This window comes from Peromyscus eremicus, chromosome 13 (assembly GCF_949786415.1).
Source record: "Peromyscus eremicus chromosome 13, PerEre_H2_v1, whole genome shotgun sequence".
Lineage (NCBI taxonomy): Eukaryota > Metazoa > Chordata > Mammalia > Rodentia > Cricetidae > Peromyscus > Peromyscus eremicus.
In genome coordinates, this window is record NC_081429.1 from 36,793,759 (window position 1) to 36,817,152 (window position 23,394).

The 23,394-nt window shown below is 53.3% G+C and overlaps 1 protein-coding gene and 1 long non-coding RNA gene across 2 annotated transcripts; one reads left to right on the plus strand and one right to left on the minus strand.

Moving 5' to 3' along the window:
• Positions 1 to 1,173: 1,173 nt before the first annotated feature.
• On the minus strand, positions 1,174 to 6,092 carry Wnt6 (Wnt family member 6). The gene is made up of 4 exons (XM_059278111.1): positions 6,073 to 6,092; positions 4,027 to 4,247; positions 3,473 to 3,807; positions 1,174 to 1,937 (listed from the first exon to the last, which is right to left on the minus strand). Exons 1-4 carry the CDS (start codon positions 6,090 to 6,092, stop codon positions 1,476 to 1,478), a joined length of 1,038 nt encoding a protein of 345 aa, XP_059134094.1. The 3' UTR covers positions 1,174 to 1,475.
• A 4,094-nt stretch (positions 6,093 to 10,186) lies between these two features.
• LOC131923496 (uncharacterized) lies at positions 10,187 to 19,589 on the plus strand. The gene is made up of 2 exons (XR_009382635.1): positions 10,187 to 10,675; positions 19,262 to 19,589. It is a non-coding gene; the product is annotated as an uncharacterized LOC131923496 (long non-coding RNA).
• The last annotated feature ends 3,805 nt before the right edge of the window (positions 19,590 to 23,394 follow it).

The window sequence follows — 23,394 nt, forward strand, 5'->3', positions numbered from 1 at the left end:
GGTGTTGTCTCTTGAAATTATTATTACATTTACTTACTTAATTATTCATATATATATATATTTGGAGAGAGAAAGAGAGAGATTGTGTTGTTTTAGGAATCAAATTCAGGTCATTGGGGGAGCACACACCTTTATCTATTGAGTCATCTAGAAGCCCCCTCCCTTTTTGAGACAGTCTTTCACTTGGGAAATCACCCCAAGTAGGCCTAGGCCTGGCTAGCTAGCCCCAATGATCTTCTTGTCTCCCTCTCCCAAGTGCTGGGATTAGGAGTCCATCACCATATTGGGCTTTCTTTGTTTGTTTTGGTTTTGTTTTTTTATTTGTTTGTTTGCTTTTTTGTTTTTTGGGTTTTTGTTTTTGTTTTTTGTTTTGTTTTTTTTTTTGTTTTTGTTTTTTTTGGTTTTTTTTGTTGTTTTTTTTTTTGAGACAGGGTTTCTCTGTGTAGCCATGACTGTCCTGGAACTCACTCTGTAGACCAGGCTGGCCTCAAACTCAGAGACCTGCCTGCCTCTGATTAAAGGCATGTGCCGCCACTACCAGGCCATGTTGGGTTTTTAATGTGAGTGCTGGGGATGGAACTCAGGGCCAGCCCTTGTGCTTGTAAAGTCAGCCCTTTACCTGACTGAGTGATCTCCCAGCCGGCAACAGTCTTTTGAGAGCTGATAGGACGGCTAGTTTTGATGGTAACAAAAGCAGGTGTTCCTCGCAAGTAGTTTCATTGTATTTTACAGTCTATAAAGAGCTTTGATCTCACGACCCCAAAAGTCTACCCTTGATTTCCTCAGGAGTCGCAGAAACAGACATGATGTCCTAGAAATGAACACAAAGGCTCGACAACTGAGCACACTACAAGAAGCTGCTGGGCCCTTGGTGTCCCTTTAAAATGGAATCACTTGTTCTCAAGATTCAGGTGCCTGGTGTGAACAAAGGGGTGCCGAAGGAGAGCTACGGGGTTTCCAGGAGCCCTCCCTCTCCTTCCCCTGCCTCAGTGATGGGTGGAATTATAGATTCAGGTCAAAACGCTAGTTCTCTCAGGACCACCTAACTCCCTTCCATATCCTGGCCCTCTAGGAATACCTCCCCTCAAACTGTGGGTCCTGTCCTATTGATTTAAATGTCTTTATTGATACTAAAGTCGCCCATCCACCCCAGTAATTCTAAGGAGCACCGTCTCCAGAGGCCAGAGTCTGGCTTTTTTTATTTCCATCTGGGAGGCCAAAGGGAGGGAGAAGAGCCCGCATAGTCTCCCGCAGCAGAGGGCCCTTCTGGGGGGATGCAGGAGGAGCAGGGTCCTCAGGCCTGGGCGGGCAGGTGTAAACCTCAAGCTCCCAGCCCCTGTAGTTTCCCCAAGGCCTAGATATGTATATTTCCTAGGGAGCAGCTGGGCCCAGACAGCGCCCCCTGCTGGAATCCAGTGGTCCTGCAGATTGCCAAGAGGCGGCTGGCGCGCAGTTCCCAGGCAGGCAGCGGCGAGTCAGAGGCACAGGCTGAGCTCCTTGCGCACGCGGCAGCGGTGGCACTGCACCACGCAGCACCAGTGGAAGCGGCACAGGCAGTTCTCCTCGAGCTGTACGCTCTCCTGGCGGTGTCCGCGACCGCAGCACAACAGGTCGCAGCCGCTGAGGTCCGGGGCACTACTGTTGCAGGCGCGGCCGCGCGTGCCGGGCGAGCCGGTGCGCCGGTTGGGGGCGCAGAAGTCGGGCGAGTCGGCGGCGTAGAGGAGGTCGGCTCGGCCGGGAGGCTTGAGCGTGCGGACGGCAGGCAGCAGGGCTTTGCCGTCGTTGGTGCCCATGACGCGCGAGGCGCCGTGGAAGCGTTCCAGCAGCCGTGCGCCCACCTCGCGGAACGGAGGCAGCTTCTGCCAGCAGGTGCGCAGCGCGCACGAACCCGAAAGGCCGTGGCACTTACATTCGGTGCGCGTGTGGCTCCGCACCGCCTGCGGGAGCAGAGGGGCGGGGCGATGGGCGGGGCAGAGAGAGGCGGGCGGGGTGGGGGTGGGGGACAACAGAAAGCAAAGGAAGCAGAGGGAGAGAAGGGAGAGCGAGGAAGAAAGGAAGGAAGGGAGGAGGGAGAGGGAGGGAGAGAGGAAGGAAGAAAGGAAGGAAGGGAGGAGGGAGAGGGAGGGAGAGAGGAAGGAAGGAAGGAAGGAAGGAAGGAAGGAAGGAAGGAAGGAAGGGGAGGAGGGGAGGGAGGGAGGGAGGAAGGGAGGAAAGGAGACAGATAGCCAGGCAGGCAGGTAGGTACAAGATTAGAAGGAGAAAATCAAGAAAACGACCATTCAGAGAGGGAGAAAGGATGACAAAGACGAAGGAGGAAGAGAGTGGGAAGTGGAAACAGTGGATAGAGCAGAGATTCCAGGGTCCAAAGCCAGGGAGCGGGACAGAATAGAAGGGACGCGGTGGTGAGATTCTCCATTCTCCCTGGAGTGGGGAGAAGCAAGCGGCAGCTGTCGCAGCCTAGCCCTCCTGCCAACCCGGCCTCCTCATTCCTACCCCTCGCGGCCCCAGGCAGAGCTGAGCAGACACAGCCAGCCGCCTGGGCGTCTGTCTCTGTCACCCCTCCCCAATCCTCTCAACAGGTATGCGGGCCTGTCCGGACATTCCTCTCCTGAGCCCCCTCCTCCCTGTCTGCCTGATGCCTTGGGCGCAACCTTAAAGGACACAGAATGTGTGGAGGGATGTTCCTCAACTACTCCAGAACTGAGACATAGGATGTAAAAGGGTCCACCTGAATGCACTAAGGAGATCAGGATCCACTACTCCCTTGCTTGCCAGTCTGAAGCTGGGTCTGGGCTGGCCTCTACTGACTTCCCACAGTCCTTTCCAAGTCAGTTCTTCTAGACTTTGTTCTAACCCTCACTTTCTCTAGTGCCTCCGCCACCAGATCCCAGACCTTACTGTGGCTCCTATTCTTTTTCTCTGTGCAGTTTGGTGCCTGTCCTGGGTCTCGCTCTGTAGACCAGGTTGGCCTCGAACTCACAGAGATCTGCTTGGCTCTGCCTCCCGAGTGCTGGGATCAAAGGCGTGCGCCACCACCGCTCGGGTTATGGCTCCTATTCTTAATTTCATCCCTAGCCCTGCTCCTGCCCTGATGTCTACCTCACTTGTCATGTATCAGAGGGATGCCACCCCACCTTGGGTCTCTGCTGGTCCTCAGTACTATTCTAGAAGTGTCCTTTCTCCACTCTGCTCACTGTTCTCAGCTCCACACACCCGCGTCCCCAACCCTCTAGACTGGACATCTCATCTGCCACATGTATCTGTGTCCCGGCCCAAGTCCCAGTCTTCCCAAGTTGCCCATCTTGTTCACTCCCACACACATCAACACCCTCCTACACATTCACACCTTTACTTGTGCCCATGCTACCACAAATATGCTGCCACCCACACTCTGCCACACCCACTGGCACTCTCCTGCATACTCACACTTCCACACTCGTGCACGACACCTACAGCTCCTGCCCATACGCACCAGCCTGCCTGCCTCATTGTTGTGCAGCTGCACCAGTGCCCGGATGTCTCCACGTCCCCGCTTGTGCTGGGCATCCATAAAGAGCCTTGACTTCTCATCCCCGAAGTCCACATCGTCTCCGCAGCCTCCCCACTCCCAGGCCGCGCTGGCATCTGGGGAACCTGTTGGCCCTGGAGGTCCAGGAGTGCCCAGAAGGCCAGAGGGCCTAGGCGGTGCTCGCCCACGGGGTGCCTGGCATCCACACTGCAGGAGTTCGCCCATGGAACAGGCCTGCGTGACCGCGTGGCTGGCGCCGGCTGCGGTAATCGCAAACACGAAGGCTGTCTCTCGGATGTCTGCGGAGGGAGGACAGAGATGAGGCCAGTGACTGCCCAGTATGATAGGGGACCCTCCTCCCCCAGCCTGTCCTGGGCCATCTGAGAGACAGGTGTGGAGGGTCAAGATGGGCAGAGTGCCTAGGGGGTAAATCAGGAGACAGGGTTCAAGCAGCCTCCCCAAACCTGCTCCCCCGGCAAGCAGAAGGCACATCCCTCCGGGGCCTCTCCCACACTAACCCTGCTGCAAGACGCGCCCAAAGGCCTTGCTGTGACTGGAGCAGTTCCAGCGTCGGAAACGGAACTGGAACTGACATTCTCGGACCCCCAGCCTTGCGCCCCGGGCGAGCTCTGCCACCACTTCCGGCTCTGACTGGCACAGCTCAGCCTGCCGTCCTGCTAGCCGCCTGGCCTTCCTGCAGATGCTGGTAGGATCCATGACCAGGGGGCTACCCACAGCCCTGGGGAGCAGAACAGCAGGTCAGGAGTGTACCTCCCAAAACATAAAAGACCTGGGGTGGATTGGGAATGAAGGAGAGCAAGCTAACCCCACTCAGCCCACAGCCAGGTGCTACAGTTTCTCCTCCTACCCCTAACTGAGACTGATGTTGTCCCTCTAGCCCCCTTTCCATCCCATGTCTGTGTCCCCTCTCTTCTGAAGTCTAGACTGAAAATTGCATCACGACAAGAACTCAGTCTTATCCTTCGGTGTGCATCTCCGTTAATAAACCCTTCAAGGGACTTCGCTCAAGGTGAAGGCGGTTGTCACCACGGAGGCCAAGGCTAAAATTCCATAGGCCTAACCCAAAAAGGGAAACAAGGAAGAAATGAGCAGAAAAAAAGATTAAGAAAGCTGTCAACACCCCCCGCCCCCATCTCATAAAAGAAAGTATTCTAAGAAAGGTAAACAGTGTCAAGTGAGGATGTGGCCTTAGTGGCCTGCAACCTGGACAGTCCCAGTACAAAGTAGGGGCCATCTGAAGGACAAAACCGCCATGTGGCATTAGAGTGTCTAGAGAACAGAGGGGGGGGGGAGCCACACCCCTTCTTAGTTCGACTTCTTCTGTAAAATGAGAAAATTTCGCTTAGATAGAACCCGCCTATCCTGCTGCTCCTTGTTTCCCTGAGCTAGACCGCTGCAGGAAGGAGCTGGGATCGTAGCTGCTCAGCATTGTTGGCAAATAGGTGATGCTGACCCCTCTCTTGCTCCAGGGTAGCTGGCTTTCCCAGAGAGAGATGGCACCAAGCCAAGCCCTGTGTGCTAGAGTGATATAACCAACTGTGGGGTGGAGGGGTGATGTTTGGTTTGTGGGTAAAGACCTGCTGGAAAGTTCTGCACCTTGTCAGCAGCCTCTTTACCCTGCCCACCTTCATTCCACCTGAGGAGAGAGCTGCCACTTGGTTTCCATAGGTTGTCAGCCAGGAATTCACACCTGGGGGGAAACCCGCTTGAATCAGATGGCTTCTATTTGAACATAGCTAAGAGCTCAGGCTTGAAGGGATATGTGGGCAGAGCTGGGGAGGTTAATTTGAGACCGTTCAAAACCCTTCTGCAGAGGGCAGAGAAAGACAGGTTGGCCGGGGCGGGGGGTGGGGGGGGTGGGGGGGTGCACACTGGAGGCAGTGGAGTATAAAATGTAGAGGAAGATGTTGGCAAAAGCGTGTGAGAGGTCAGGGTGGCCTACTTTTCAGCTTTGCTTCCGTGCATATCCGCCCCACTGTCCCCATTTACTCCACAAGTATGGGCTGCCCAGGCATGTCCTGAGATGTAATGTTCTTAAATAGCAACAAGAGGAATTTAGGTCTTAAGGTAAAACTCTCAACACTGAAGATGAGGTGCTCAGAGAGATGTTTGTAGAAAGATGTGAAAGTCCCATCTCTTAAGGATCTCTCTCTCTCTCCCTCTCTCTTCCTCCCCCTCTCTCTTACACACACACACACACACACACACACACACACACACACACACACACACTTGGGAACGATGCTGTTATCCCTACTGAAATAGTTCAATAGCATCTCTTCTGGGCAGAAACAGGCAGCAGAGGTTCCCTTGTATTGAGCTTGGGGGCCCCTCATCCCCACCCTGCCCAGCACCAGCCCTATCCCACTGTCTCAGGCCCAGAGAAGGAACCTGATGGAGTAATGATCAGTGAGCCAAGGTTAGGATAACCCAAGCTGGCTCCCAATGGCCTAATGACCTTGGAGAATTGATCAGCCTCTACCTGTTCATCACCTACCTATCTATCCTACCCCTAACCAAGACCGATGTTGTCTCACTCTTACTTTGTCTGTCCCATGGCCATATCCCCTCTTTACTCCAGTCTAGACTAAAAATTGCACTACAAAAAGAATTCAGTCTTATCTTTCTGTGTACATCTTCATTAATAAATCTGTCCACTTATCCACCTCATTAAAAAAGGATTTGGATTTGAGTGGCTTCCAGCATGGTTGTTCAGGGTAGGTAGATAAGGTTAGGAGCTCCCTCGTTATTGGGACAGTCTTTTTCTTTCTTCCTTTTTCTTTACTTTCCCTGGAAGCTTTTTGGGTACCTAATTTATATCCCTGCAATGTTTATTCTGAAAGTTTGCATGTCATGAATTCTACATTATGGATGAATAGTTATATATGTAATATATATTATATATGTAATATATAATATATGTAATATATTTTATGTGTGTGATATATTATATATGTAATATATTATATGCATAATATATATAATATGTAGATAGATATAGATATATAATGACAAAGAACACTTAACATATGTTTCTGAATGAATGAGCCATAAGGCCCCCCCTTGAGTCCAGGTCCCATTGATGTGGTATCATATCATGACGCCTAGTGTCATATCCTCAAACATTTTCTCTCCCTGAGATGAGAGAGGCAAAGCGGGCCTCTCTGCAGCTGTTCAGTCCCTCTCAACCACCTGCACACCCTAACTCCTCCTGACTCTGCGAAGCTCTGAAAACTCGCCTTCCCCATCTTCATGGCCCCTGCCACTAAGTTCCCCAGCCCCACCCCCACCCGGCCCCTGCCCTCCGCGCACTCCCTATTTTCCCAAGGTTGAATGGACTTATCTTCCCAAGGTCACTCTGCCCCATCCCTCCCCTTTCCCGCCTCCTCCCTTGGCAAAGCAGGAAAGAGTTTGGGGCATGCAAGGGAGAACTGCAAAATCCTCTTGGCCTTGTCTGCTTCCCAGGGGCTAGAGATAGGAAAGGAATCACGGGGAGAAGAAGGGCAGGGCCCCCAGGAGGTGGGGCTGGCCCTTCACAGGGTTGAGGGGCTGGCTGGCTTCCTGGGAACCAGTCTTGTTTACCAGCTGGTCAGGAGGCGGGATGGGCAATGATAGCACTAGAATCCCAAGGGACCAGCTTGTTCCCTGCCCTCCTGTCCTAAAGATGTAGGAAATGAAACTCCAGAAAAGACACAAGACAGAGGGTATTGAACAAACTACCCAGCCCTACTTCTGACCCTGGTTTTTGTCATTTCTGGGTGGGCTGAGCCATTCCAGACAAATCAGTTTCCTCTACGGACTTAAGAAAAAATGATGAGTTGATCCGGAAGTGCTCCAGTCTCAGTGGTAATATCTGACTCCAGTTCTCCCCTCCTCTCTCATTCCTTCTCATTTACTTTGCTTCCTGGACATTTGTTTCCTTACAAATGAGTGCTGCTTTGGAGGAGTCTGGATCAGTGTTGACCTGGGGTCAGCTCAGAGAAGATGCACACTTTTAGAACAATTTGTATATCTTAAAGCCGGAATGCATGGTGGTAAGGAACAGATATCCTACGTAGGCTCTGGGATATAATCTTATGGCCACTTCTGGGCACAGAGAACTTGCCTTTCCCTAAAAGAACTCAGTATACAGACAAGAAGATAGGTTCACTCTAACTGTCCTGGCCTGCACTGAGAATTATCTTTCAAGGACCACAGTTGATGGATCTGTGGCCCATTAAGATGGAATTAGAGGCCAGGTAGTTCCGACTAGCAATATCTATAGACCTGTGCCCCAGAAACCCCATTATTCAGCTGATTCAGCTTACTCTTCTACCTCTGGACTCAGAGAATAGAAAAAAATGTTGAAGACTAGTCATTCACCTCAATCACTTCATGGTCACACAGATGAGCACGGTGAGCAGGGTGGAGGAATTCCTCATTGCAGAACAAGTTGAGTAATTTTAAAACCAAAACAGAGCCAGGCATGGTGACATACACCTTTAATCCCAGCACTTGGGCAGCAGAGGCAGGTGGTGGGTCTCTGAGTTAAAAGCCAGCCTGGACTACAGAGCAAGTTTTTGGCCAACTAGGGTTTAAAGGCTCAACAATAACAAATGTCCACCCACAGGAGTTGGTCTGGTGGCACATGTCTGTCATTCCAGCTTCTTGGGAAGACAAGGTGGGAAGGTTGCCAGCTCAAGTAAGCTTGAGTCTGGGAAACCCAGTAAGACCGCATCTCAAAAAGTTCAGACGTAGCATCCTTGCCTGGCATGCTTGAGGCTGTGGGTTCAATCCCCAGTACTGTTCAAATAAAATGAACACGCAAAGCGGGACTGGAAGGAAGTGGGGAGACCCCAGGTGGTCTCTCACAGTAGTCCCACACAGCTCATCCCTGCTAGCAGGGCTCGGGACTCCACCCCAGACCACACTTCTGGACTCAAGGCCACTTCCTCTGCAACTGTAAGTCGAGATGTTCTCAGCCAGCACCTCCCCAATCTCACCTCAGCTCCCACTCCCCCTCAGGCGCACCAGCCCTGGCCTCAGCTGCATCCCTTCTGATTGTCACTCATCTGAGTGTGTCCTGCCAGCGTGGCCCCTTGTCTTGTCTCCTCAAGTAAGTAGAAGTCTCGTTCAATTAATGACAGGAATCTCACAAGTGGGCCTGAGGTCATCAGCGGAACACACACTCAGGAATTTGGGGATCCAGGCTTGGGCTGGATCTAGGCTCTGTCATTGGCTTGTGTGAAGTGGAGTGAGTCCCTGGCATGTGACACACACTTGATATTTGTTGGATGGATGGTAAGAGTTAAATACCTGTTCCTCAGCTGGAAAATGAAACTCATAATCCCACCCTATCCCCCCCCCCATTTATAATGTACAGAGAGTGGATCCCACCAAGTGCTTGTATCCTTAGGCCTGCTCAATGCAGGGGCAAAACAGTAGGGATTGTAGGTGGTACGTGTGGAGCCTCAAGAATGTTCTTTTTGCAACACTCTTGTCTTTCCTGTCCAGTGCGGATCTAGGTCTCCTTCTCCATTCAGCCTACCCAGTGTCCAGAGCACCCACTAGGATCCACCCCCTCACCCAGCTGGATCACTGAGGCCCGTGGGACCACCGACCATGCAGAGTGCCTAACCTCCTAGGAGAGTCTCACAGCCAGCACGCCAGTCTCTCTGCCCCGCCCCCAGCTCCTTACCCCCGAGATCCTTCGTCTGACCCCACCTCCTAGGAGCCAGCAGAGGGAGCTCTGAGCCCTGGGGCTGTGGGTGGGGGTGTGTGGAGGAGGTGGGGGAGGTGGGTGGTGGAAAGGGGGGCAGAAAAATGTTGCCTGACGGCTGCTGAGGCTGCCGGGCCTGTGCCCGCCCGCCTGTCCTGTCCTGCTCGGTCTAACTCCTAACTCGGTAATTACTGCTCCCCTCCCCCAGTCCCTACCCCCATCCCAACCACCACATCAAAGCCAGTGATGCCCCAGCTCCATTAACCCCTGCCTCCCCACTGCCCACCTGTGGCCCCCACTCACCCTTCCCCACACAGACACAGTTTGGTTCCCTGCGTCCTTCCTCACACTTTTAGCTCCATCTTTTTCTTTTTTTCTTTTTTTTTTTTTTTTTTTGGGAGACAGGGGCTTTCCCTTCCCAGACAGACTTCACTGTGCAAAAGGGCTTCCTGCTTGCCAAAGCTCTGCAGGCAATGCCCTCCACTGGATGCCTGGTGGAGAGTGGTCATACTCCTGCATGTACAGCGGAGAACACACATCTGAGGGTGAGATGGAGGAGCAACGGGGCCTGTGAAGACCTTGTCCCTCCTTCTGATTCCCACCCTCACTGCACATAAGGAGAGGACACCAAAAAAAAAAAAAAAAAAAAAAAAAAAAAAAAAAAAAAAGACAGGACTCTCAGCTACCAACAGGCAGGCTTAGCACCCTGGGCAAGTTCCCTCCTGTCCTTGGACCTTCTACCCTTACCACTGACCATAATAGACTAGGTTACCTCTCAGTCCTTTCTAGATCAAATTCTAGATTAAACAGAGGGCTCCGGGCTGGTAGAGCCAGCCGAAGAAGTCTCCTCCAGGCCACAGTTCTCTCTGCACAAGCTCCCGGCTGGCCAGGAAAGAAATGCCAGGCTAGGGGGCGCTCTCATCAATCTGCAGAGGGCAGAGGCGTCTGGTTCCCTGAGGCCTCCTGCTGGCTGGCCAGGACTGGCTGCTGCCCGGCCCCCGATTCTCTCCACAGCTGCACTTCCCCATTAAAGTACACATTCTGGAATCCCCCTTGCAGGGCCCTGGTGATGGGGCCTCCCACTGACCTCCAGCCACCAACTCCAGGCTTCAGATGCGAACCAGGCAGGAGGGGGGCCTCACCCCTCCACAGCCCCCCCAGGAAATGTCACAGTGCCAGGACTCTGGTGGGCCCAGGGCATGCTCTGGCCGGGATCAAGCCAGCCTCCTTTGCCCCTGCCCTTTTCTGCTCACAGCCCCATTGTCTCCCCAGAAGGGAAGCTGCCAAGGCTGAGGCCTGGAAAAGGGACTGGATGGCTACCCCACCCCCAAGCCATCCCTACTCTGGAGCTTGATGGAGAGCCAGCATCAGCATTGACCAGGAAGGATCAGGGGCCCCAGATAAAGGCGGGATGGCCTAATGACCAGGACCAGCATGGACACACAAAGGTATGGCCGAGGGCAGTTAGAAAACCTGAGTGCCAGGAAGAGGTCCTGGTCCTTTTCCTGCCTCCCTGTGGGGTCTTTGACCTTTAGCTCCGGTTTCTTTTCCATAAAGAGGGAAACAAAAGTGGGGTGACTGGGGGTAGATTGGGCGGCTTCTTCCTGGTGGAACAGGGGAGGATTGGTTTATTTCTCAGAAAATATAGAACAGTGAGAGGAAAGAGGAAGAAGGGAGACTGATTTGGCTCTGCTATGAGAGTGAGCTATTTTCTACATCCACTGATTGGAGGTATAAATAAAGATGGATCAGACATTGTGGAGAGGGGAGTACAGCGCAGAGGAGGAGGGGGACCTGGTGACCTGGGAGCCAGAACCTCTTTCCTGCCCTTGCTCTCAGGACAGAGTTCTCGGAGGGAGGGCAGGGCATAGGTTGGATGGCCTGGAGGCAGGGGCTGGACAAGATGACCTCAAGAGAGCCTGGCCAGTGTCCTGGAATCTGAGGTTCTGTGATTCACGAAGAAGATACGGTTACACTGGAGAGATACACAGAGGCTGGCGGTGGCGGCGGAGTTTAGAAAGCACGCACTGCTACATAGCAAGACCCTGTCTCAAAACTAAACAAGAAAAATTAAAAATAGAAATCTCGCACTGCATTGGGAGGAGGTGGAGGGGGAAGAAAGGTGGAGGAAAAACTTCTTTGTAACCAAAAGGCCTGGTCTCTGAGCCGATTGACCCAAAGCCTGGGTCACTCTCCTCTAGGACCCTCTTTTAGTGACCTAGACAGTCAAGTCACCCAGAGACCCTGGAGTCCTCCCAGCCCCTCGCCCACCCGTGGATGGATTGTGGAAATGGCTGCTGTAGATCACACTGCTTTTCTGACCACCCATGGAGTTTCTAGCCTGGCTATCATCCTCTGAGAAGGAAGGAGAGAAAGGCACCAGTCCTGAAGAACCCAGCTCTAGGGAGACTGGGGAGCTAGGGTGGCAAGTGCCAAGAACCTCAGGCTAACAACCCAGCAAGATCTACCCACTGGCCCAAGCCTGGCCCCGGGTAGGCTATGGCAGGACAGGAGCATGCTCAAGAGTCAAAGACCGTGAAAGTCAACCTGGGCTCAGACCAAAGGAAGTTAAGTGTCAGAAATAGACAGAGAAGGGGCCAAGGGAGGTGGGAGGAGCAGGTTCTCCCTGAGACACATCTGAGAGAAGCATTCGCTGGCCACCTTATCACCCTGGCCCTCACTCTTCACTTAGCTCCCGACTGCAGCTGTGGCCATGAAGGCCCCTGTGTTCTCCCACACCTGCGTCCTCATCTCCTCCCCCACCCCCTGCTTCCCAGCGTAGTCAGGGTCAGTCTCCAGAGGGCCCAGGCCCCTCTCCCGATGGCTTGGCTCCCACCCAGCAGTCCTTCCAGAACAAAGGAATCCTCACAGATACAAACCCAGAAAGCAACACTCCGTAAACCTGTGTCCAGCACCTATACGATCCTGGGCTTCTAGAACTCTGGAGACAAAGGAACAGGAACGGGGCAAAAAAAAAAGACCCCAGAAAATACAACTGTCAGTCAGGTGCAGTAACGGCAGAGTTGCCCAAGGCTCAGAGCATAGTGAGGGCACAGAATAGCAGTGGGGAAGGGGGGGCGGTTCTGGGCAGTCAGAATGACAGCTCTGGAGGAAGTGGTATTTATTTAGTTGTTAGAACAATTTAGACCAATGGGGAAGGAAGAAAGAGATGGCAGAGTAAAATTAGGAAAGGTGTGTAAGAGGGCAGAGAGAGGGAGCTCTTTGCCAAACATTACTTTTGACTCTTTATTCCGTATTTAAATGAACCTCCACTTTTCATGGGGGGGGGCAGGAGGATGAGAAGCAGGATTGGGAAGAGGGCTCCTAATGTCAGGTCATTCTGTAGGTCTTCCCACCCAGTCCTCCCGGCAAGCCTGGCAGGTAGGGAGATTGTTCTTTTAAAACAGAGTTTGTAGGGTAGGGTGGGAAAGTGATTCGCTTAAAACCACAGATTTAATGGCTGGGATTAGATCCGTCTGTCAAAACTGCTAAGTACCAGCATCGCAGCTAAACTAAAGACGCATGTTCCCTAGCCCGAACCTGGGTCTTGTATTTGCCCTCTCACTGACACCCATGAGGATGTCTCTCCCGCATCGCGGAAGGATAGCGGCCAGCAGCTTCCTGTGTGGGCACACTACTCAATCTCAGTCCAGGAGAGGGATGGGCCTGCCCCACCCCTGGGTCCAAAACCGCGAAGGCGGGTGAGAGAGGACGGAGAGGGTCGGAGTCCAGCCAATGACGCGGCGGGATGCAAATATGGAAGTCCTTGCTGTTTTAGGATTGGCTAATCTAGCAGCACTCTCGCCCAAACCCCTCCTCTCCGAACACTGAGCTATTCCGGGCGGGTGTTTGTGGCTCTAAAAACTAAGAGGAAAAAAAAAAAGTCTTGAGGATTTGGATCTGAGTTGTCCCGGCGGGGGCCCCGCTTCTTCTCCTCCCCTATCCTACCCCTCAAGGCTCAGGGCTCTGGAAACCTTCGAAGTCTAGGTGTCTGCTCTGGCTAAATCCAATCCCAGAGTCCGAGTCTGAGAATTTGCCCCATCCCTCGGCCGGCCTGTCCCTTACTTGCTTCACCAGGACGCTCCCCGGTTCCCATATCTCCGCTACACATTTTCAAAAAATCGTTACTTCCCACGTCTGGAAGGGCCGGCCTCCAGGATCTCCTTCCTGTCTTTCTTACATGCTGGAGTGGGGGGGGGGGGCGCGGGGGCGGGAAGCAGTGAAGAAAGTCAGAGTCCTGACTCAGTTTCCCCATTTACATTCCCTTCTTCTCCACACCGCCCATGCTGAAAGAGCTAGCCATGGTGAGGTCGTAGGTAAGGAGGGGCGGAAAGAGGCGGCTGTTTGACCCTCTGCCTTACAGCTTCCCACCTCCTTCCCGTCTTTTCCCCAAATCCTGTTCCAGAGCCCTCCTGGCTCTTTTCTCCCGTCTTCACCTAATCTCTCACTATGGGTCTCATGACGTCCGACAGCTTTTCCCTATCTACCTGCCAATTCCTTGTGATATGAATTGGACACATTTCTTTGGGGGGGGGAAGAACACGGGGGGGGGGGACACACAACAGAATATCCAGGGGCAGGGAGCGTCAAGGTGGCACTTCAGAAGTGCTCGGGCAGAGACCAGAAAGCAACTGTCTGCTAGGGTCCCGGTGCAACTGCCCGGTGGCTGGGATCCCGGAGCGGGTAGAGCCTGAAGGCAGCCTGCAGGATCGTGGTACTGAGTTCCAATACTGGCTCGGGGTCCCCACCCTCTGGCGTTTGGAGTTGCGCGGGGGACAGTTCCCATTCAGCACTCACCACCACAGTCCCCCGACGTGCGCGGGGCACAGGAGCAGCAGCAGCAGCAGCCCGAGGCGGGAGGGCACAGGCGGCAGCATCGTGAGCGCTCTACCGCCGTCTGGCGCGGGCGGGGGGATGAGGCTGCGGGGTGAGCCGGGGCGCGCCGCCGCCGGGTTTCAGGGCGAGCGCGGCGACCGAGGCGGCGGCCGGGAGACGAGGACTCCGCCGGCGGCGGCGGCGGCGGCGGCGGCGGTGGCGGCGGCGGCGGTGGCGGCGGGGGGGCCCATCCCGGGCGAGGAGGGCGCGGCGGAGGCGGAGAGCGGACCGAGCAGCCAGCGCCTGTGTCTCCTGCGGAGCTCGCTGGAGAGAAGAAATCAGAGCCGGGGGCGGGGGTGGGAGGGGAGCGGGGCCGGAGCGTGGGCGGGGGAGGGGGACAGGGGGGCCACGGGGGTGGCAGTTGCGACAGTCAGGCGGCGGGACTCCTGGGAGGGAGCCGTGCGCCCCGGGGCGGCGGGCGCAGAGCGCAGCGGAGGGCGGGAGCCCGGTGCTGGGGCGGGGCCCGCGCGCGCTCCTGGGTGCGGGACCCGCCCGCCTGCCCCTCTCCTCGCCTCTGCGGGGGTTGTCCCCTGCCATCCCCGGGCCGGCGGCACTGAGTGGCGGGAAGAATAGTGGAGAAGGGAAAGGGGGGGGGGGGGGGGAGGAAGAAGAGGAACTGGGAGAAGTTTGACAGGTTTGTTGACTGTAAAGAGAGAAAACTTCCCAGGAATGAGGGAGTTTGGGGGGAGGGAACAGTGCTCAGGGAGATACAGATGGGGGCCAGGGAGGAAGTCGGCCCGGGGCGCGGGATGCTCCGTAGAGGACTGTCCAACTCGACTGCCGGCCCAACGCACTTTGAAGGCGTTACTTTCTTGTGGATAGCCAACTGCGTGTCATTTGCCCCTTCTTCAGCCCAAGGGAGCCAGCCCCAGGCCTGGGCTCTAGCTCCCCAGCCTCGCGTCCAGCCGGTGTTTGGGGGCGGACAGTGTGGGGGAGATAAGACTGCAGTGGAGCCTCTCCAGGGCCTGCGCTCCAGCATTCGCTCCTCAGAAGTGAGGTGCAGGGCCGAGCTTGCAGACTTCCAAGAGAAGCGGGGGGTCAGCGCTTGCTGTAGCCGGGTCTCGCTTGTCCACGGGTCCCTGCCTCGAGTTTCTTCCCCAACTTGGCCCGGGCAGAAGGGATGGGAAAGCCAGCTGCAGGTGAGGTGGTTTATCTGATTCTCTAATGCCACAAAAATGTCTTTGATGCCCCTGACCCCCCTCCCCACGCGGGGGAGATCAAAGGCCTCGTGGGGAGGAGGGATAGCTCCATTCATCAAGCCAAGCGGCTGGCAGCGGGGCGGCGGCCTCTGCTCCTCTGGCCTGGGGCAGAGGCCCCCCGACGTGCCCCAGGAGTGCCGAGGGACAGGTGGTGCGGACATTCCGAAGCAGGAGCCAATTTCTCTGCCACCACTATCTAGAGGGCCCATCAACCTTCAACAGGGGACCTTAAGCCCACGTGGCAGAAATTTCACACCAGAGGGGAAAGTTCCTTGTCGTTTGGGGTGGGGAGGAATTTAGAAGTGGAAACCGAGAACACGGCCAAGACAGACAAACACCACTGGTGAGCAGAGAGGAGGCAAGGTCCTGCGTCCAAAGAGTGGGGCAAATGGGTGAAGATGAGACTTGGGGCCAGAACCGAGGCAGGAGGAGACCAGAGATGCCTACATCAGGAAGGGGAGCAGATCCGGGGGAAGGAAGGGGAACGCAAAGTGAAGAAGAGAGAGAAGAGGAGAAATCTTAGCCTAGGCACAAAAATCAGGCCTTGGATTTTCTGGGAGCCCCAAGGCAAGGGTCCTGGTGTCAAAGGTGCACCAGTGTAGTCCTTGTCCTGGGTACTGAGATTTGAAGAGTGTGGGTTACTCTGGGGAAGGAAAGAAGCAGGGGAGGAGGAAGAGGCAGCGCTTAGCCAGATAATGGACCAACCTCTGTTCCTCCCACCCTAGCGCGCACACTGCTCCAGCACGTAGCAGTTTTCGCAGGCTGCCTTTGTATTAGGCAGTACCAAGCCGGCACATTGCACATTCAAAGATATACCAGGCTGGGTAAATACTGAAGCTAGTTGGTGCCAACCTGGCAGCCAGGAGGTTTGGGGGGTCCCTGGAGGCTGCAGGTGGCCAATGACCAGCTCCCTGGGAACCAGTGCCTCTGTTCCAAGCCCCTTATCCCCACCCTGCTACTGTTATTGCAGATTATGAAATGCTCTCCCTGTCCTGCATTCTTCTCCGAGGCAAGAATTTTAATGTATTTGTCTTTGTCATCAGGGGACCTGGGCTCTGGGATCGCCCTGAGGAGGGAGCGCCCCAAATCTAGTCTGTGCTGATTCCAGACCCCAGGCTCTCTCAGTTACCCCACCTCCCCCCCCCCCCATGCCCTAGCCCTGCCCCCTGCCTCCCCCTCCTAAGACACTGTCTCTCCGTGGGGTGGATAAAAATGATGTTATTGAAACAACAGAATTGGGAGCAGTGGCAGGGAGCAGGGATCAGCTCAGGAAACTGGGGTGTTTGCCAAGAAGCCTGCTCCCCCGCAGGCGGCCTTTCTGCCCCTACCCCCCACCTTTCCTCTAAACACACACACACACACACACACACACACACACACACACACACACACACACACACAGAGTTGGCCCCACCCCTCCTGCAATGTGTCCCAGCCAGATCTTGCAGAATCTTTAGCTATCCCTGGACTCTCCAAGCCTTCGTCCATCCCCCGACCCCCACCCCCAGCCCCACTGCAGAATCAGTTGGCAAATATTGCTTGCAGAAGCATCAGAGCCTAGAAGACTGGGGCCTGAGCCTGTGACAAGACAGCCGGTCTGGAGCCCCTAGTTCAGAGCTTTGGTCCCAAGGTATTTGTGTTTGTCATCTGGAAACCAGGGCTCCCGGGATCATCCTGCCTTACCTCTCTATCTGCACACAGGTGCTCCCCTTTGCCCTTGGACTGGAATCTGGACAGAGTCAGATCAATGACTTTTGTCCTTGTGTCCCCTCAAACCTTCAGAAACTTGAGTTTGGAGGTTCTGGGGTTTTCAAGCCACCGCTGTTACCTAGTAGATTTTCCCAAAGAGCAGAGATGGGGACTGAGGCACACAAACAGCTGGAGATGTGTATGCACACTCACACGTACATCAGATGGACCCAGGCAAATGCACAACCCCACAGAAACCACACCCTCGCCTCCCATTCCACAATACTAGGTAATTTTCATGGGCAGGTACAGATGGAGAGAGAGTTGATGGGCTGGCTGGGGCTGAGATTCACGCCAACCTCCCTGACAATCACACCCATGTACACACAAAGCATACACACACACACACACACACACACACACACACACACACACACACATGCTGCCTCTGCATATACGCCTGTCTAGATGGAATCGGAACAGAAAAGGGAGTAGTGTAGCCGCGGGCAGCTTGAGTTTGGAGATTTGGAGATGACAGCCTGGGCATCGGGAGCCAGCCCCTTCCCCCATCGCTTCGCCTTAGTGCTGTGAACCTGTAAATTCCACTTCTAGGTTCTGGTGCAAAGACCCTGAAGGGGAGACTTGGGTGTCTGGCTGTGGGGTTGAAGAGGAAGGAGGGGCAGAGGTGGAGACTGTGGAGGGAGAGAGAGGCAGCTGGAGACAGATAACATCGGAACCGCTGCAGGCGAAAGCAGAGCCCTCTGTCCCTACTGGATTCTGTGTCCTCATGTCTCCCCCACGTACAGAACTCGGTCTCTAAATCATTCTGTTGTGGGTTGTTGTTGTTTCCCCCCCCCCTTTCTTTCCTCAGGATGGCTGAAGCTGCAGGAGCCCAGGAATTTAGGCCTGTGAACCTTCCCCTCCCAATAAGCTCCATTCTCTCCCCTTTCCCTCAGTCCTTCTCTACATCTCTAGCATGGGGTCTAACTCTCCTTTTCAGGAAGGGCCTTGAGAATTCCTCCAAGCCCTGGGTCTCTGGGATTCAGAAGAACAGAGACCATTAGAGAGATGGAGGGGAGGAAAAAGGAAGAAAAGAGAGAATCATTTCTTCTCCCTCTGGGTATCCCAGATAGCTCTATTCAACTTCCATAGCCTGTATAATATATCCCGAGAGTGTGTCCACCCTTTGCCTCATCATACCTGCCTCACAGGCCCAGCTCCCGAGGAGATTCCGTCCGAACCATTGTCTCCACAGGGACTCCCACCTCAGAGCCCACCTGCCTCCACTCTTCCTATCTCTATCCTTTCTCTCAAGTCCAATCCAATCAGAGAGAGAAATAACCTGCCTGGAAGAATCTTGAAATAAAGGGCAGGGGCTGAGCACAGAGGCGCTGCCTCCCACCAAGGCTGTGTTGGGAGGACATGTCCCAATGTCCCTCCCAACACAAGGACAACACAGGACAGGGAACACTGGCTTCCACTTAGTTCAGCCCCAGCAGCCCAACAGGAGACGTTAGCCCCGTGAACTTCTGCAATGTCTTGTCCCAGGCTGTCTCCTGCACGGGTGTTCCTTTGTTGTCTGGTCTTTGTTTTTATGATAGTGGATCTGCTTCTTGAACTCAAGACCTCAACCATTCCAGGAAAGCATATTATCTCTGAGCTGCATCCCACAGTCCAACTCCTGCGGTTTTGACTGGGGGTGGGGGTGGCAGCCTACTCAGTCAGAGCTCCAGAGTCCAGGTCCTCAAAGCCAGCCTCTGTCCGGGTTGTATTACTGGCTGTTGATGCTCTCACCCTGGCAGCAGGAAGCACCTACTATGTGCTGGGCAGCCAACTAGATAGAATAATCACGTGGATTAGTGTAATGGATCTGACTAATCACAGTGTCTCAAAAAAAACAAAAAAAGGAAGAAAAGAAAAAGAAAGAAAGAAAAGAAAACAGCCTTGAACAGCCTTGACAGCACCTGGGAGAATGAAAGGACCTAGGAAGGTTCTTGGGGGACAACTCAGAGAATGGAGATGTTCCTCTGAAGAAGAATGTTCCAGCTAAGATCTAAGAAGACAATCAGGAGGCACAAGGAGGGAAGGGTGTTTTAAGCAGAGGGAACAGCCATTGTGAAAGTCCTGCTAAGAGTATGGAGGGGGGGACAGGTGGGGGTCAGTGAGCTTGTGGCAGAACAAGGCGATTAGGCTCAGGGATTTGGGGTGATCAGATGAAGAAAAGCTTTCTAGTCATGGGAGTGATTTTTTTTTAAATTATTGTTTCAAAAGCAGTGACGTGCTACAGACCAAATCCATTGTCGATGGGAAGAAAAGGAGATGGAGGGAGACCTCCATAGGACAAGAGACCTCACACGTATAAAGAACAAAAGATGCAAAGTTGTGCTCCAGTGTTTATAGGGCAGGCAAATTACAAATGCTCACCTTACCACGAGGCTATAGATAAACCCTCCATCAACCGAATATATCCTGCGTGGACAATGCATTCAATACATCTAACCCACTGAGTGCAGTAGCTTGGCCTGACATCTCATGGGCATGCTCAGAACCCTTACATTAGTCACTTGATTTATAATAAAGCACTGACTATTTCATATAATGTATACTGTTCTGAAATGAATGAAAAGCTGAATGGGGTACAGCCCACACAGGTGGGTACTTTATAGGCATGAAGGGTTAAAAAAGACAAGCAGCACAGTGTACAGGAAGGACCATCTCATGTTTCCCCCTGGTTGGGCTGCCCCGGAGCTCGGGAGAGCATCCTACTGCATATGACTAGTCCAAGAAATGAGATCCAAAGAATGATGTCTAGTGGATGCAGAGAACTTTCTTACCCTCATGAAGGCAAACCTTGGTAAGTGGGGTGAGCCAAGAGCAGTTTGTAAGTAGCTACTCACCACCATAAAAGTTTGGGGTAGTTGCTCTCGGCCTGGGAGAAGGAGGCAGTTGTATCTCGAGGAGCCCGTGGAGAGGGATCGCTAGCGAAAGTCTGTGTCTTTTCGTGGAAGTTCATTTCATTGGTGTGCAATTAATTGTACATTTGTTTATGCTCTTTTCTGTATTCTTATTTTCACTGGGGGAAAAGTGTGTGTGTTTATGTAGACACATGGTCAGATTTTATTTCTACAGAAAGGTAGAAATGCACCACGAGTCCAGCCTAGAAATATCCCTTCGTCTTTAATATGGGCCATCTTTGAGTTCTACATGGTCCTTGAACCAAGTATATGAAAGCCTTATGGGACTGCAGGAAACGAGGATGACCTTTAAGGAGGCCTGCCTGTATCCTCTAGAGAAACATCTAATGAAGTTAGGAGGTTGAGGATTATGGGTATCTTCTTTTTGGTTTTCCCAGAAGCCCAGAGATAACCCCCTTCTTCTCCAACATCCATTCTGTACTGCTTAGCCACACAAAATGATGTCCCCTGCAATGGGGTGACAGGAGCAAAAGGCGGGGGGGAGTCAACGTAGGAAACCCCTGGAGATTTCACTGGGGCAGTAGGGCATGGCCACTCCTATGCTTTGAGAAGATGGGTTATGACCCTCACTGTGGAGACAGGATCAGAGAACAGCCCAAGTTACAGGGAGCAAGAAGACCAGTTACAAGGCTCTGTGGTTGGCTGTCAAAACAATGTGGCTTGGACCTGAATGTGTGGCAGAGGGGAAGAGGGAAGAGGACATGGCGACCTGTGTCAGGGACCTGGAGTGGACCAGGAGACTTGGTGAGAAAGCCTAAGGGCAACTCAGGATGCCTCAGAGTCTTAACCCCTAACAGCATGGATGCTGGTGTCATTCACCCTCAGAGGAGTGCTCAAGGGGGATCGACTTTGGGCAAGGTTGTGAATTCGAGATGCTTCCAAAAACAAACATCCGTGAAGATTTATCTGGCAAGCAGTTAGATATGCGGGCCTGGCGCAGAGGGCTGGAGGGTACAATTAGTTAGATACATGGGCTGAGTCATTGCGATGTAGGGTACAATTACTGTGGATTTCCCAGAGGACAGTATGGGGTTGAGAATAGCCTTGAGGGATGGTGATCAGTCATGGCTCAGTGAGGGATGAGGATGTGGAGGAGACAGAGGAGAGGCTGTGGACCACCGAAGACAAAGAGCACAGCAGTTTCACTGAAGCCAAGGTAAGGGCTGCCCCAGGAGGCAGACAGTGGGCGTACCTGTCGACCCCTCTGAGAGGTCAATAGTAGAACTGTCTTCTAGAAAGCAGGATGAAAAACACCGAGTGAGCCAAACCCCAGGCCAATTTTGCTGATGCCCAAACCCCATCCCACCACCTTCTTGCCATGAAACTTTCATTGGCGCTGGTTGGCTTGCCAGATACAACCTGCGCTTAACTTGGCATCCTCCTGCCCCAGTCCAGTTTGGCTCTTACTTATCGCTCACTTTGTCCCCTGGGAAAGTCCTGGCCATCCAAGTAACTCTTGGTCAAACCCTCAGCCCTGGCCCACCCACTCCCCTTCTCTGACCTCAGTCAGCCCCATTCAACCCCAACTTCCCCCAAGACCTTTGATACCTGTAGCAACCGCCCCATTTCCCAGGAGCTCACAGCACTTTAAATCTGCTTTGTAGGAAATACAGCATTTAGACTGGGTTTACGCGGGTCTCACCCCTTTGCTTCTGAATGTGTTAGAGGATTTGAGCTGAATCTCAGGATGACCCTTCACACCTCCTGACAGCTGTTGAATTACTAGAAAGGGGGCGATATCCTGCAGGGAAGAAGAACCCAGGGCAGTTTAGTGGAGAGTGGTGTATCCTCACGCAACCGGGTCTTCTGAGCTTAGATAAGAAATTGGAGAGTCCCTCACATTCCTAGGCTGGGCCCCCTCCAGGCCTCGGTTAACTCCACACCCTGGTTAACTCCAAAAGCCTCCCCTCACAAAGTCCTAGCACAGGGCCACAGCGCCATCTCCTGGCAAAAGGCACACTGTTCCTTAGGAAAGACTGAAAGTGTCCACAGGACAGAAATGTGAAGGTAGAGTGAACTCCGATTTGTAAGGTTAGCAATACAGTTTTAGTTTTGGGTCTACAAAACTAAAGTCTTGAAGATGTGTGGAGCAAGCCCTTGTGTATTGGGGGTGGAGCTGCACATCTGGTCTTGCTTTCTGGAGATGTGTACCACCAAAAGTGATCAGACACCTCCTAGGACTTCTGAACTGACACTCAAAAGAAGCTATTCTTCCCCTGGAACTGGAGTTACAGACAGTTGTGAGCTGCCATGTGGGTGCTGGGAATTGAACCCGGGTCCTCTGGAAAAACAGCCCATGCTCTCAACCTCTGAGCTATCTCTCCAGCCCCCAAAGAAGCTATTCAAAAGGGTGTTTGAGTAGCTGGAAGTAGCCATGTTTATACACAAGTATGGCTAGACCACTTGATAGAATATTACACAGGTGTCAGCCACAGAGAAATCCTGTCTCAGACCCTCCCATTAAAAAATTACGAAGCAAGCTGGGCAGTGGTGGCGCACGCCTTTAATCCCAGCACTCGGGAGGCAGAGGCAGGTGGATCTCTGTGAGTTCAAGGCCAGCCTGGGCTACAGAGTAAGTTCCAGGAAAGGCGCAAAGTTACACAGTGAAACCCTGTCTCAAAAAAAAAAAAAAATTACGAAGAGGCCAGGCGGTGGTGCCTCACACCTTTAATCTCAGCACTCGGGAGGCAGAGTTAGGAGGGTCTCTGTGAGTTCGAGGCCAGCCTGGGCTACAGAACAAGGTCCAGGACAGGCACCAAAGCTACACAGAGAAACCCTGTCTTGAAAAAAACAAAAACAAAAACAAAATTACGCAGGCTTTAAAATGTGAAGTATGCGCATTGTATTGGAACCAGGAACACTCACTATAAAATAATACCAAGTGATGGAAAGACCCTCAAACGTAAGGCTTTTTTTTCTTTTTTCAAAGTCTCATGTTGCCCAGACTAAGTAGTCAAGGATGGCCTTGAACTTCTAGCCCACCCTGCCTCTACCTCCCTAGTGCTGGGATGATAGGCGTGCCTCACCATTCCAGGTTTACGAAATGATGGGGATTGAACCCAGGACCTTCTACATCCTAGGCAAGGACTCTACCAACTGAGCCGCATCCCCAACCTTGCTAATTTTTGTCATCAAAACATCAGCTATTTAATTGGGGGGGGGAGACCAAATAAGTGGGGAATTAATTAGGAAAATGTTGCAAGTTCACAAGGCTAAGTGTCCTTCGGGGACAGCCATGTTCAGAGACCCCCCCCTTAGCACGGGCCTGACCCAGAGCATGAGCTTCGTGAATGTCTGTGGAGCCACTAGGTGAACAGGACAAGGGCCTAATACGCCTGCCGCCTGCCACGGCCCTGTTCAGTTCTTCTCTGCCCTTCAGCCTGTGGCCCCCAGTTATTCGTTCTGACTGTGTAAGGGCCCAGCCCGTGC